Source organism: Rhyacophila brunnea, unplaced genomic scaffold, assembly GCF_057557595.1.
Source record: "Rhyacophila brunnea isolate RB1 unplaced genomic scaffold, BYU_Rbru_1.0 scaffold_16, whole genome shotgun sequence".
Classification (NCBI taxonomy): Eukaryota; Metazoa; Arthropoda; class Insecta; order Trichoptera; family Rhyacophilidae; genus Rhyacophila; species Rhyacophila brunnea.
The window spans coordinates 25,856,695-25,872,833 of NW_028232816.1; the positions used below are offsets into that span (position 1 = coordinate 25,856,695).

At 38.2% G+C, this 16,139-nt stretch overlaps 1 protein-coding gene across 6 annotated transcripts in view; it reads left to right on the forward strand.

Moving 5' to 3' along the window:
- The window catches only part of Hil (peptidase hillarin), a 154,623-nt gene extending 139,163 nt beyond the window's left edge, over nt 1-15,460 (forward strand). For all 6 annotated transcript variants that reach the window (XM_085943378.1, XM_085943377.1, XM_085943376.1 and 3 more), the window contains exons 12-16: nt 4-134; nt 12,120-12,263; nt 13,057-13,170; nt 13,294-13,471; nt 14,762-15,460. In XM_085943378.1, coding sequence (XP_085799504.1) covers nt 4-134; nt 12,120-12,263; nt 13,057-13,170; nt 13,294-13,471; nt 14,762-14,904 — 710 coding nt within the window. In that variant the 3' untranslated portion in view covers nt 14,905-15,460. The remainder of the gene's footprint in view (nt 1-3; nt 135-12,119; nt 12,264-13,056; nt 13,171-13,293; nt 13,472-14,761) is intronic.
- The last annotated feature ends 679 nt before the right edge of the window (nt 15,461-16,139 follow it).

Genomic DNA, 16,139 nt, shown 5'->3' on the forward strand with positions numbered 1-16,139 from the left:
TAGGTGCCGCTACTGTTCGAATTGCAATGCCCGCACACATGCAGAGTACACTGATATTCCACTACAACCTTAAGTTCTATGATACGGAAGGTGATGGATTCGATGGAGTCAGTCTCAAACGATTTGTCATGCAGGTCAATAAAATTACTTTATTCTTGTACTTTCATTGTATTTAAAAGATTGTCATAAATAAAAAATAGCATATACAAAGAATCACAGCGCACCGAAAATATCAATAAAATACCTGCTTTATTTATGTAGGATATTTTTTCCAAACTATAAAAAACTGTTTCTACGTGTAGATACATTGTAAAACATTGAAATTATCTAATGTGGAATTATGGCAGCATTTATCGTAGACAGCAGTCCTGCAGCACTTTGCCCAAAAGTGAGCAGTTACAGTCTTAATTTGAAAAGAGGGATGCTACACTATAAAGGTTCGAATACATTATGATCACGTCATGTGCTGTCACATGCTCGTACGGCGACAGATTTAGTCTATGGTTTTGTCATTCCGCAGAATATTTTGAATGATCACCATCTCTATAAATTCAATGATAGAGAGTGCCAACTCTAATGTATTAGTATTTTGAATTACTATTCATTATTCATGCTAATTTCAATTAATTTTAACAGGTTCCACATGTGTATACGTAAAAATAACTTGCGATATTGCATCCATAGATAATATTTTGAACAAAAGCCAACCTGGTGATCATAGATAATAGACGTAAATAGCAGACATAGATAATAATTTAATAGAAAATCCACAGATAAAACCATTAAAAACAATGAACGACGCTAGTCGAAAATGTGTTTTCCTGCAGATAAGCAGATAATAGAAAAAATCGTTCACTGACTAGTGCGGTTCATGATGTAGCGTGATACACGTGAGGTGACCTCATTGTTGTTCTGGCGATTTCAGCAGATTTTGCTAACTGAAAATGTTCGTTTAAAGGTCCAAAATGTGCTACGGGATGGGAGCATCAGTCTGATAACATTTTAAATACCAAGGTTTAAATAACAAGATAGATTAACTTATAATTAACTATTTCTTTTATTCAACGAATAATTCACAAGATTTTAAGAATGTATCATTCTAATTATTGAAAATACATAATTTTGAAAAACACTTTCTGAGAGAGTATATTATAACCAATAGAAAAAATCTTTTTTTTGAAAAAAGTAAGCCACCCCGACGGGGAATCGAACCCTGTATCTCCCGGGTTTACGCCCCATCCGTCGCATTTTTTGATATGATTTAAAGGTAATCAAAAAACTACAGAGCTGTTAATATTATAAGATATTTATTGGTGTAATATAATTTATTATATCCTCAGCCCTTTCCTATCATGTTTCAAGCTTCAAAATACAACAAAATTTTATACTTTGTTTGTTTGTTATACATAACTTTTTAAAATTGAATTTAAATGATATTTAGCTCTGATTCATCAAAAAATTACAGAATACTTTTTATCCAGTACTGTAGACGTGTTAACGAAGAAGCGGCTTTTAAGGCTACAAATATAGATGATTCTGACAAGCATAGTGTAAAGCAGCGATTTCCAAACTGAGAGCCGCGCCTCCCTGGGGAGCTGCAGACTATTGTAAAGGGAAGCGAGAACAGGATGATGAATTTGGATTGGCTACTGTTGAAAAATAAAAATTTCAGAGTTTTCACTCTTTTTACTAGGTCAATTTTGGTTGAATCGTAGTGAAGAATGTAATATTTTGTCAAGCAAAGCACTGCAAATACTGCTCCTATTCATAACATGACGCGTCTAATTCCAAAAAGCGATAAGTCCACATTTGGTCAAAATCGAGAAAAAAATACGCACGTATTCTTTGTATAATTTTACACAATATGTAATGATCTATAAATTCCAAAATGCGACAAAACCCTATGAAAAAAAATACTTAAAGTCTCGATTTATTACAAAAAGCGCCAAGTCTGTGTTTCATATTATTTAAAGCCTGGTTGATTTTGTGCGTGTTTAAGTCAACCAATTAGGGAACATTCAATATTGAAAAGGGCGTCTCCCATGCTGTAGCATCTGGTAAACTCATGACAGTGCCACGGAAATATGTGCTTTATGCGGAGTAAATTAAAAAGTGAGGTAGGTACAAATAGCGATACGTCCAATTTTATTTTGCCTATATTTAATACATTTAAGAGTTTATCGGCTGAAACAAATTGCCATTTGGTTCTAATTTCGACATAGAATACAACGGAAAAAATAATCTCACGTTAAAACAAATAATTGAAGCTTGAAACATAAAAACGTTGTTTCCCGAAAATATTGATTTGTGGACTTGTCGTTTTTTGTAATTAGACGCCTCACATCATATTTATGCGAAACACGATTTTCTGCATTAGCTGCAATGAAATCCAAATATGGAGCCCGTTTAGTAGAAGATAAAGAGCTAAAAGTAGTACTTGATACCGCCTAAACCATGACATCCTCAGAGGATCCAAGGCCATGAGGCCTGAATCATCATTGGGCTGATTCATGCAAACATGAACAGATCGACTGCGAGGCAAATTTCTAGCCCGTAAGCTTACCTAGATGTATGGAAATTTATAGTCACCATTTTGCAAGTTCTACAAAATTTAATAGAATCAGTCTAGCCCTTAATATAAATAAAATCCCGCATTTTTTTATACCTACATTAATTCTATAAGCAAGCCAAGTAAAACCTAGCGTCATTATAAATTCTATACTTAGTCAATTTTAAAAATACTTAGAAGCAAGCTGTAATTTTAAAGCCAATCAATAGCAAACGATTTTGTAGTTACCTATATAACTTAAAACAATATTGTCAGCACAATATTTTAGATGCCAAAAATAGTAATTATTAAAACCTATCATTTTTAATATTATTACCTACATTTCATCCAATTTTGACCAATAGGTATTAAATTCTTACACTTTCCTATATAAATATTGGAAGCAAAGTTCCCAGCAGGGAACTCAGAAATAATGGGAACTGAAATACCCAACTGGTAAGGCTACGCAGGCAACCGATCTCGGGTAAGGATAACATTAAACGCGTGTTAATAAAACGTTATTCTACACTTGTGCGTTGCCCTGACAACTACTGTCGGTTTTATGTTCATTTAAAATTGAAAATAGCAATATGCTCAGTAAAAAGTTGTGGTAATGATACAAATATGAAAAATAAAACAAATAGTGCAACTACATTTCACAAGTAAGCATATTTTTATTGTTATTTTGAATATTTATGTCAATATCGTAACATGCATTAAAATTTATTTTCTGCATGGCATTTGACGTTCACGCACAAACAATGTTAAACGTTATGGACGAGTGCGACGCACACCACTGTAATGCATATAATGCGTGTATTTTGTTTGAATAACAGGGCCGCATTTCAGACAGGGAATATTAGACAATTTTTATAATACCGTAAAACCCCCTAACTTCGCCAAGTGTCCCTAACTTCACCTAAATCAATTAAACACTAAAAACTCATGTTTTTACTATTGCACCACTTTAAGTCACTGAGGCGATTTTAAAGATAATATTCGTCCTGTCACCACACAATTTTCAAACCGCCATTATTTTCGCCGTGTTTGTGTTAGTACCGTTTTTTCGAGTCCGGTTTGAAGAGATTTTTTCGGAATACCTCTGAACTTTTGCTGATTTCTACGAATCTTGTAGAGGTAGGTTCTTCATATTTTTAATATAATATAGTGATATAGTCTGCTTGCCAAATGTAACGTGCGATTTCCGATATTTATAATAAAACATCAATTATTTGAGTATGCAATGTCAGGCTATGTTTTTTGAACTACTTGTTCCTACACTTCCCCTGGCTTTAGGGTTGTCACAAAAAAACGATTTTCTTGAAATAAATGTGTTTTTTTTTATTTTTATTGTTTTTAGACTAAAAACTATTCATCACTTTGAATCACCAGTTAACAATTTTTCTCATATTTCCTTTATTAAAAATTTACTATGTAAATCAAGACATAAAAATGATACTATAATGCTTTGGGTTTTGGCAGCCCTAGCGTAAATTGGTAGGTTGTATGAAACAGTCATTGAAGTGATTCCTATCTTCGCCAACGTAGATATTTCTTTAAAATATGTCAAATTGTCTCTAGCATAAGACCTGAATTTGCTTAAGGCTATTTTTTAATAGATTTCGTGAGTATCCATAGACAATATTTTTTTATTGTACCTACTAAAACACATTAGGCGAAGTTAGGGAATCGTGCCGTAACTTCGTCTATATAAAAAATAGTGATTTATTGTATTATTTAGTATGAAAAGGGTATTACTTCAATATAAATAAAATTAAACACTATCATTGTGCATTACATAAGATCTATAAGACTTCATATTGGTGGATATTTTGGTGGCAAAACGACTTTCTGTTAAAAAACCGGGCGAAGTTAGGGGGTTTTACGGTAATCAATTAGGGATAACTGTTTTCGTTTATCATAATGATTTATTGTTGCATATGCAATATGCATAGGTAAATGTGCATTTATTTACTGTCAATATTCATTTTAATTATAAAATAAAAAAAAATAAAATCAAGTCATTAAATGTTTCAGTTATTAATTATTGCTCACCGTTAATGTAGTGTATTTAGATACCGTTTTGTCATCAAGTAAGCAATTATTTAAAATTTCTTTTTGTACCTACCCATATTTATTCGGAAGGGAAGTGATGATGCCATGTTTAGAGAGATCTTTCATTATACATGCGACAGAATAGTCAAAAAACTTGATATTTGATTTATGTGTTATATAATGATATTTTCTGTTAATATATAATTATAAATGCGATTAATGTTATGCCTATTTAGAATTACCTTTGTATGTAAATATTTATGTACTTATCTTGTTATTACTTAATCTTATAAATTATGTCACGTATAAGTTTGATGAGGTTTTAATAATTATATTTAATATTTTTCATAATTATTCTGTACAATGTACAAACATAGAAATATACTTACTACAAAATACAATTAATATCATTTTTTCAATTTCTATAAAGTATATTCCTAACTGTGTGTGAAAAGTATGTTAATTTAAAAAACGCGTTAAAACACCAATATTAGTAATATGTATTTATAATATTATATTGTTTCGTATGAAATATTTCTAATAAAAAGTAGACATCAATGATGCGGCTCTGTGTGCGCTGTGAAGGTCATTTTTTGTCCGCCCACCCTATTAACACACACTTCTAAAATCCTGCTTCAATTTGCAGCGTTTGCAAGGCCTTGGATCAGAGTTCTATTTATTTTTCTTTTCTGTGGTTCCCAGCCATACAATGTACCTAATACCTAGAATATCTGATTTGAGATTATTTTGAAAAAAAAATGTATTTGTATACCTAGTTCAAATATTTCAAAATATGTAGCTAACAAGCAAAGAAATGCAGAAGGTAATAATAATTCCAAGAAATTCACAGTCCCTTTCCAAAGCATGTACCTAGAAAAGGTCTGAAATATGAGACCTGAGGTACCTACCTACAAGCCAGGTACATATGCCACAGGCTGTTTTTGTCATTTTTCAGAGATAGAATAATTGTGAATTGTTTGTTGTGTATTATTACACTTGCGGTCTAGCACCCGTCGTGAGCAGTCGCCTTTCCGTGCGCTCTGATACCAGCTGAGATCTACATTCTAATCGAGACCTACAAACTACCTCGCAGAACCAGCCGACCAATCTTCATACCTACAAGACACCACGCATAATCTAGAAGATACACCAAAGTACCAGCCGACCTAGCAATTTACCTACTTTGCTACATCCTGCCGACCAAGCAAAATACCTATTTGCTACAACCTGCCGACCAAGCAAATTACCTATTTGCCTACCGCCGCAAGTGACCTGACTAGACGATCCACCTACCTACTGCACTATGGAGCAGATCACCATAGAGATTACCAGACTCGCCGCATTCAGACCAACCAAACTACGGGACCTCATGACGCTGCACTTACTGCTCCTGACGGCATATCAGGAGCAGGCCGAGTCAGCTTTTCCCGCCAACCCTCCTGAGACTCCGAATTCCGAATCTGCCGAAACCTATGATCCAGAAACAGCAGAGACCCCGGAAACGGAAAGACCAAAGACCCCGAGAACAGAAATCGATGAGATTCCAGAAACTTTAGCAGATGATCCCCCGGATTTCGATTACGACAAATTCTACGAAGAGGAAAGGGCCAAGCAGGCCCAAAGATTCAGGAGATCGGAATACCTAAACAAATTTGAACGACAGATCCGAGAAAAAACCGAAGCCCTGATACAACACAAAACAGAAGTCTCCGTAACCAAACTGATGAACATCATCGCATATACTGATGAAACCATAGACCAATTAGACGTCGATGACGACTCGACCTACGAAGATGTGAGAAAACATTTCTTCCTAAACGACTACATGAAAGCAGCGACCGACCGCCTATGCGGCCCGTGCAAAAACCCAGATGAAACGTCGAACCACAAAAATCCAGATGAAACACCAAACGAGAAGAAGAGACGAACAAGAAGAAAGAATAACCGCCAATAAGCAACCTGACCAGTGATGTGTCCTGAATCTGGGCCACATCACGGCCGGGATGAAGGAAAAATTGCAATCTCTGTATTGCACTGTTTGTACTATGAGTATGAACGTGTACCTGTTTATATATGCAATTATGTAAACTCGTACACCGTCAAAGCCTATCAAAAGACAATTACATTCACAGATGAAGGAGATAGGGGGCCCAGCCCCGGAGCTCCACATACACGTAAATGCTATACACTGAACGAACGAAATGTATTATTACTACCAGTGGCGGCTCTAGCATCTTTTAGTAAGTGGGGTCAGATGGCGTGAAATATCTAATAAGTACCTACCTAATCAATATTAATCAAAGCGTAAAAAACATATCTTTTTTAGCTATTACTTCATCGTCATATGCCTCCTGCGTTCGAAAGAATCTTATTGCTACAAGAAAAACAACATAGTTTTTTGGAGGATACACTTGCCGTCAACCATGTTTTTTGGTAAACTGTTCGGAGGTTAATGCTTTTTTTGTTTTGATTAGTTCATACACAATAACTAAATCTGTTGGTGACTGGTTGATGAGGTCCTAATTGTTTCACTTCTAGTTTGTCTTCAAATGTCAATGTACTGAACTTATATTTCAATAAATGAACCACCTCATTCATCATAATACCTAATATTATTAATCAAAATTATTTTACTAACGTGTAATTCATCTATCCACAACTAGTACATTGCAATTATTAATATTTAGGTAGGTAGGTAATACAAATTAATATTGATTTAATTAACTGAAATAGCACATACCTACCTACTCTTTTTTATTATCATTCAATATAATCTAAGCATTCAAGATAATATTATAAATTATTATAGTATGTATTAACAAATATATTTTAAAACTTAAGGAGATAGATGACATATTTGATCACTTACTGGCAAACTAACTAATAAACTAAACCGATGGGTCATGGGATATGAATTTACAGCCGACCGACAAGATAACTTGATAATATATTATAAACTCACACTTATGCAAGACCAGGTATTTACTACAGTGTCCCCGGTCCAGCATCGGCACATGCGGATAAAATGTGCATAGCACGTGCATAGCACGTGCAGAACGGCCTACAGATGTACGCATTGTTCAGCTTCCTTATGAATTTTGAGAATAACATTGCTTTGATTTTAAAGGGACCACCGAATTTCGACCCCGGCAGTATCGTTGTATTGTACTATGTAGGTGGTGCCAAAACTCACATAGAGCATTAGAGATGGGCCAAGAAACAAGAATCAAGGATGGGCAAACAGTACAAATAAAATATATACTTAATTAATTTATACAAAATCAATGTATTATGGTAGGAACGTATAACATGAATATTCAATTGAATATTGACTATAGAATGATGAGGGGACCGGGGTCTGTCCCCTAGGTACCCAAAGGAAGAGCCGCCCCTGATTACTACCTACTCTGCCCTACCAGCCCCTAATAGGGTCAGTCGGTTTTCGAACTCTCGAGGGTGACGTCAGCCGGCGCCGCGCTCGCCGACGTCCCCGCCATTTTAAATTTATTTTTATACTTTTTTTTTCTACGCTGTACTACTTTTACTGTAACTGTATTCCGAACAATAAAACGTCTACGATTAGGAGGTAGGCGGATATTTTTTCGCCCGAATCCAACCCCCGAGAAGCGATTGATTGGCAACCGGAAGAGAGAGCAGCGTGTGGAATCGTGTGAAACAGTACAGCGTCCAGAGGCTCGACCTCTGGTGGCGCTCAACTTGCAAGCAAGCAGAATCATCAAGCCTTCAAGATGCCACCTGTCATGGATCCGCCGCAGTTGGGAAACTATCGCCGGCCGACTCATCGCGCATCATCAGTAATCACGCACGAGGATGCTGCCAAATAACAGCACGCCAGACCATTGCAAAACCAAGGACTCTCGATGTTTCCCCGACCAGCTGAATCATCAGTCGACCCTGGCCCACGGACGGATACGTCGAGGAAGTTCCTGGCTCCAACTGTCTGCGCGCCTTGGAATCAGCCCTGGCCCAGACATGCAACACCAAAGTGCGTAGTCGACGCCACCGGCGCGTCATCTACCACACTTCGGAAGAGTCAAGCAGCCTTCTTCAGCAGAGAAAAGCAGCCTCCAGCAGCAAAGCGAGCAGCCTAGCAGCATCCTCAATCAGCCGTAGCATAGCATCGTAGGTTAGGTAGTTTCAAATAGTGTTTGTGTTTGAACGTGGTGTAAAGTCAGTTTAAATATACAACATTTTAGCGTCAGTTTATACCTAGTAACCTAAGCCTGTGTAAAAAAACTTTAGCCTGTGTCAATTACTTGTTAGCATTTTTTTTTTCATGTAAAATGGCCTGTCAGTGTGTGTAACTGGAGGCATGGCAAGCAAGCAATCAGAAAGTGGTCGCGTGGTATGCATCTAGGTGAAGTGTCGTTCGATCTTCGGACCGGCGTTAAGGGAGGCTGGGCGCGATGCCCTCCTCTCTCAGCATCCTTACGGTAGGTCCGGAAAACTGTGGAACCACTGACCGCGAGGCGTCAAAGTGCTGTATTCCCAGTTTGACCGGCCACCGATGGTTCGGAGGGGCTTCGACCCTTTAACGCAGGAGATGCAACCACCCACATATCAAGCGGCCGCCTTGTCCAGTTACACACGCTAAAAACTTTGTATCGTAGTTGATCTTAATCAGCCCAATTACGGTTCAGGGCCTTTCCCAGAGAGGTCGCTTGATACCGCCTAAACCATGGCATCAGAGGATCCAAGGCCATGAGGCCTGGATCATCATTGGGCTGATTCATGCAAACATGAACAGATCGACTACGAGGCAAATTTCTAGCCCGTAAGCTTAGATGTATGGAAATTTATAGTCACCCTTTTGCAAGTTCTACAAAATTTAATAGAATCAGTCTAGCCCTTAATATAAATAAAATCCTGCATTTTTTTATACCTAGGTACATTAATTCTATAAGCAAGCCAAGTAAAACCTAGCGTCATTATAAATTCTATACTTAGTCAATTTTAAAAATACTTAGAAGCAAGCTGTAATTTTAAAGCCAATCAATAGCAAACGATTTTGTAGTTACCTATATAACTTAAAACAATTGTCAGCACAATATTTTAGATGCCAAAAATAGTAATTATTAAAACCTATCATTTTTAATATTATTACCTACATTTCATCCAATTTTGACCAATAGGTATTAAATTCTTACACTTTCCTATATAAATATTGGAAGCAAAGTTCCCAGCCATACAATGTACCTAATACCTAGAATATCTAATTTGAGATTATTTTGAAAAAAAAATGTATTTGTATACCTAGTTCAAATATTTCAAAATATGTAGCTAACAAGCAAAGAAATGCAGAAGGTAATAATAATTCCAAGAAATTCACAGCCCCTTTCCAAAGCATGTACCTAGAAAAGGTCTGAAATATGAGACCTGAGGTACCTACCTACAAGCCAGGTACATATGCCACAGGCTGTTTTTGTCATTTTTCAGAAATAGAATAATTGTGAACTGTTTGTTGTGTATTATTACTACCTACTCTGCCCTACCAGCCTCTAAGAGGGCTCGCACATCAGAACTCGCCGCATGCGTCTTACGACGAATTCGTCGATGTGACGTCATCGTAAAACAAGAAACAAACGTTATCAAATGGAGCTTCGCAGATTGGCCAATGCAACTGCGACGCGAGACGATCCGCAGATGCAACATGTCGCATTTGTTACAGCCTGCATGTTGGATCTAAAAAAAGTTGACTCCGCGCAAGCACACAGCTGCACAAACGGCCATTTCTCTCCAGACTGTCGCCGCGTTCGGAGCAGCCACGATGCGGCGAATGTCGATATCGCTAGGCAGATGTGCGAGGTTTTATCAAGGAACACCGCCTGCCCGTTCTCGGAAGCTTTGATTTATGGCGGTTAGGCACACGAGGCGAGTTGTGATGTGCGAGCCGGCTAATAGGGTCAGTCGGTTTTCGAACTCTCGAGGGTGACGTCGGCCGGCGCCGCGCTCACCGACGTCCCCGCCATTTTCAATTAATTTTTTTAGATATTGTTTTTATACTAGCTATGGGAAATGAGTCACTTAATGAGGACTCCGACCGAATAGGTTAATTACGGATAGTGATTTGTTCGGACAGATTAGGTCAATTGTGTCTTTTGTAGCTGTAATAAAATGTATAGTACTAGCGCGTACGAATTACGGAATCTCGTCGCCACCCCACACGTTTCTTCCAATACTGCGCGCGCACTCTAGTTCAACGGAACGAAATATTCAGTTCGCCTGGCAGCGTGTCCTTCGCACCCACGTTTCTTCCTATACTGCGCGCGCACTCTCGCGAATCTCGTTCGCCTCGAACGACATATTCCGTTCGCCGGGCAGCATATCCCTCGCACCCACGTTTCTTCCTATACTGCGCGCGCACTCTCGCGAATCTCGTTCGCCCCGAACGACATAATCCGTTCGCCGGGCAGCGTATCCTTCGCACCCACGTTTCTTCCTATACTGCGCGCGCACTCTCGCGAATCTCGTTCGCCCCGAACGACATAATCCGTTCGCCGGGCAGCGTATCCTTCGCACCCACGTTTCTTCCTATACTGCGAGCGCACTCTCGCGAATCTCGTTCGCCCCGAACGACATATTCCGTTCGCCGGGCAGCGTATCCTTCGCACCCACGTTTCTTCCTATACTGCGAGCGCACTCTCGCGAATCTCGTTCGCCCCGAACGACATATTCCGTTCGCCGGGCAGCGTATCCTTCGCACCCACGTTTCTTCCTATACTGCGCGCGCACTCTCGCGAATCTCGTTTGCCCCGAACGACATATTCCGTTCGCCGGGCAGCGTATCCTTCGCACCCACGTTTCTTCCTATACTGCGCGCGCACTCTCGCGAATCTCGTTCGCCTCGAACGACAAAAGCGCCAGGTGACACGGGACCGATTTGTTCGCTGGCTAAAGATTAGTTTTAAAAGATTCGTTCGTTCGAGAACGACGCATGTCTATTTTATACTTTTTTTTTCTACGCTGTACTACTTTTACTGTAACTGTATTCCGAACAATAAAACGCCGTTTTCGCCAATAATTCCGCATTGTCAATCAACATAAGCATGTCCCCGAAAGAAGCCAGCAGACGATATCACCGTGACTTGACATTATTACATCATCAGGGGGGGTCCAGCGCATCATCCTACACCCCCCCCCCCCTTTCGGAGGTGACATACTCTCCTAAATGACAACTAGATGTGATAAACTTTATGCTAATAAACAAACACATCCATCGTATTTAAAACCAATTAATTTAAATATGAATACCCATATATTAAAATGTTGGTATTATTCTGTTAAAAACTTTTTTATTTTTCGTATTGATACATTTTTTACCATTTAAAAATGAGTCTGTATTATTTTTTTAAATAAAAAGTGGGGGGAGGCGTCAAAATTTGATTTTTTTTAAAGGTAGTAACATAAATTTTGGAGATCACTGGTCTAAAGCGAGAAATATATATCATCGGCAATGCTTTCACAATATGTAATTGATTATGCTTTTCATTTTCAGTCGGTGATTGGAAATGTGGTATCATTCAGAGTGCATGCACCTTGCAGCGGTGCGTTCCTCTTGGACATATTTGCCAACGCTGTCACACCCAAAGAATACCTCACTGGCGAACCTATGAAATTCAAGAGTGTCTGCAAGTTTAAGGTATAGTACTCAAGGTCATGATTGTTGTATTAAGTGAATTTAACGTCCACTGTAAATCTGTGTTTCGCCAGTTTGAATCCCGTTCAAAGTCACATTATGTTTTTTCAATATCGGTTTTCATCTATACCATCGCAGCCATTCTTAACAGTTAGTACTTTTACATACATTAACAATACAACTGACTTTGGATAGAGGGTAAGAAAGGTGAGAAACACGCAGAAACTATGTGGAACAAAGAAAACAAATAGCGCCTGTAAACGTGAATGGATTTACTTGCACTAATAGTGTGTATTTTAAACTATCGCGATAATATCTGTTTACATGTAAAAGTGCTGACTGTCTCGCCAATCTCATTCTTCAAGAGTAAGCGAGACGCGATGTTGTCATTTTATAGTACTATTTGACAGGCCGTGAAAATCAGTTAACCTCAAAATTAGTCTGCACGGTGTAGTTCATTTTTCTACCGGCAGGTTCTCCACTATCGTTCTACTGCACTGGTGCAGATATCGCGCAGTCCAATTATCACATGAAAATTCAGAAGGTTCTGAACTTTTTTAATCCATGTATGCAATCTTAAAATTTGCAAAATAATACGTGTTTACACGTGCATTTTCATCTGTTATGGCTGCGATAATAATATGTACTGTCAGCAGTAAATCCATGCACATGTAAAAGGGGTATTATAAACGTCACATACAAATTCATATGCTGTTTAGTTACTTATTTTAGCTCATTGACTAGCATATAAGATGTAGTAATTCATAAGAAGTTGTAATTATTTTTCTTGTTGTAGATATGTTGTGCGGAGCTACAAACTGTCATGGTTCCACTTCCGGACTGTGCCAGCGGGGAATGGGGACCCACAAAAGCGACCAGATTATTTGGCCTCGTACCTATCACACACCAAGTGAGTTTAATAATCCTCGTAATAAAAGCGTATGAGAGAATACTTAGTCACCAATTTTTTAATTGCCAAAAGGTTGACCTGCAGATAAACCGAGTCGCTGTCTAATTAACATTTTTTTTTCAGGATGCTCTAGTGTTTGCCGGTCGGGAAGTGGAAATCCAATTCAGAATGTCACGACAGCTCACGGATTTCATGGCGACTCTTCACAAAAACGGAGTGGAAGAAAAGAGACTTTCCAAGTTTGTCACTCATACCGTCACCGATGACATTGTGACATTTGTCATCAGTTTCCCCGAAGAAGGTATGTTCATATTATGATATAATTATTTCGGGTAACCCCGTTATGAAGCAGTAGATTCAACACCAGTAAATTCGATTTTAGATTAAGCCCGTTATTTAATAATATTGTTACTTAGTATCACATTAAATAAGCCATGACACCTGTACCTTTTTCATATTAACGAATTATTAAACAGTATTTCGAATTACGTTTAGCCGATAAACACGAAAACAATGAACTAACAACTAATAAAAACAAAAGGAGATAGTAGAGCTATCCATATAGCAGTTGGGTAATACCAACTGATCATTTTCATTTTTTTATTGACTTTTATCGTAACTTTGTTATTTTTTGAGATATTTAACTTTTATCTGTAGTATTTAGTAAGAAACCACCAAATACCATCTGCCATTTGTATTCTTAGTTCAATGAAAATATATACGTTATCACCGGCCTTCTGCGCGCTCTGAAGCGGAGATGGCAGGCCGTGATAACGTCAAGGTCAAAGCGGGGGTGGGGGACAGAAACGCACGGGGTATTTGGTCAAGGCTGGTTTATTTCATCGTATTGCAGGGTAGTCGTTACAGATACGATACAGGTTATTGTCGTCGTTGGCGGTCGGTTGGTAATTGGCGGGCTGCAACGTGGTGTCGCGGCTGGGCTGCTGATTGATTGCTTGGCATCCGAGGCGAGTCAGTGCTTGCGGCGTGGCGATCTGCCGATGTCAGATGTGGTCTTTTTGGCGGGCTGTCCGGGATGCTGGCTTGGCTTCGCGTCCGAGGCGAGCGAAGGCGAGAAGAGATTTTGCGGTCGATGCTGTTGGTTCGGCGGTTGATGTAAGAGAGAGCTTTTTGCGCGCGTTCAACTGACAGGCGGCGTCATGTTCCTCCGTCGGTCGGGAACCTCTCTGTTTTACCGACGGATTGACTAGTGGCGGCGCGAGCGGCCGTTTTTGATAGACCGCGTCTGTTTTGGCGGGAGTTTGACGAATTTGAATTTCAAGGAGACGGGTTCCGCTCGGCCGAGGGTTGCGATCACCGCGAAGAGTGGACGTAGGCTGTGGTATTTTGGGAAATATGATGGTTCGGTCCGCCCTTTGAGGTAGTCTCCTGTGGGAGATTTCCATCTGGTATCAACGTCTCACTGACAAAGTGTATTATGCTCTATTTATATTGAATCTCCATTGCCTAATTCCACCTTTCGCCACTGCTGTCATGGCTATCATTCTGATGTAGTGAAGTTTCCAAATAATTTTCTAATTCTTTATCGATTCAATTCGAGGTGTACAAAATAAATATTTTTCTATTTCAGGTCAATATGGTCTGGATGTGTACACTAGGGAGAGGGGAAATGGACAACCGTCCAACCATCATCAGAACGGCTCCACGGAACGAGAGAAACACCTGCTCACACATTGCTGCAAGTATCTGATAAACAGCAGCAAGCGAAACTAAGTCCACACCGACGTGTGTTCATTATGCCTAAAAGCGTTATATTATTTACAAAACGAGTCTTTACTCACCCTATGTCTGATAATATTTTATTTTTTTGTAAATATCAATTCATTGTATGTACATAATTGGATAATTACAATAGGGAAGTAAAAAGACATTAATTTGATACACCAATAATCGGGACGATAGAATTACGATGGATTCTAATTCAATTTTATTTATATATTATGAAAATTGACAATAATATGTATTGCTTTATTGATTGCTACATACATTGCCGATTTTGAACATGAAATATAATCGACTTATACCGAAACCAAAACATTCACATGATTAGGGCTCATTCAAAAATGGAAAAAATGATTTATATATTGTTGGTTTTCTAACATTAAATTTTCTACATCCCTCTTACCCCCTTTATCACAAATCATCAAATTATAATATCAGGCACCTACCAATTAAGGTCTTTCGCCATATATCGTCGCCGTGGATGACAAGGAAGCCAGTCCATATAATCATAATGCTGAGAAATCGGCATGCAAAGATTTTGGGTGACAAAAAAAGTAACATTTTTGATTGATCTTTTTTGTTTTTAAAGATAGAACGGTGAAACTTTAAACATAGAATATACTTTGTGATATTATCTTTTTATTATTTTGAATGAATAACTAAAAAAATAGTATTTTTGAAGGTACCTATGTGTGTTATATCTCTTGACTACTGAAAATTGTAATGTTGGCACAAATCAAAAAAGTTTTGCGGTTCAAATCCATTGACCACGGCATCTTTGACGGTTTTATATACTAAACTCATTTTTGCCAAATTTGAGGCTTGACTTCCTCTCCTTGACATCTACGGCGACAATATAGACAACCTCTAATTACTACATACATCGCCCATTTTTAATACGAAACAATATGGTCGACTTGTACCGAAACCAAAACATTCACATCATAATGCAAATATAGCTATAACTTCCTATGAAGAGACGGACCATGTTTATTTATAAATATTCCAATAAGATAAACATACAAAATATATATATAATATAGTTTTCTAAAGGCTACCAATTTAGTTATCGTGGAATCGCTTCAAGTGTTGTAATACAAAAAGTTGCAACTCTATGAATGCAATTGGATGGAGTCTAAATGTGTGAAGTTGAAAAAGGACCCCCTGGTTTACTAATTATCATAGTTACTAACTCTGAAGAATCAATCAATTATGATAAACTGAAA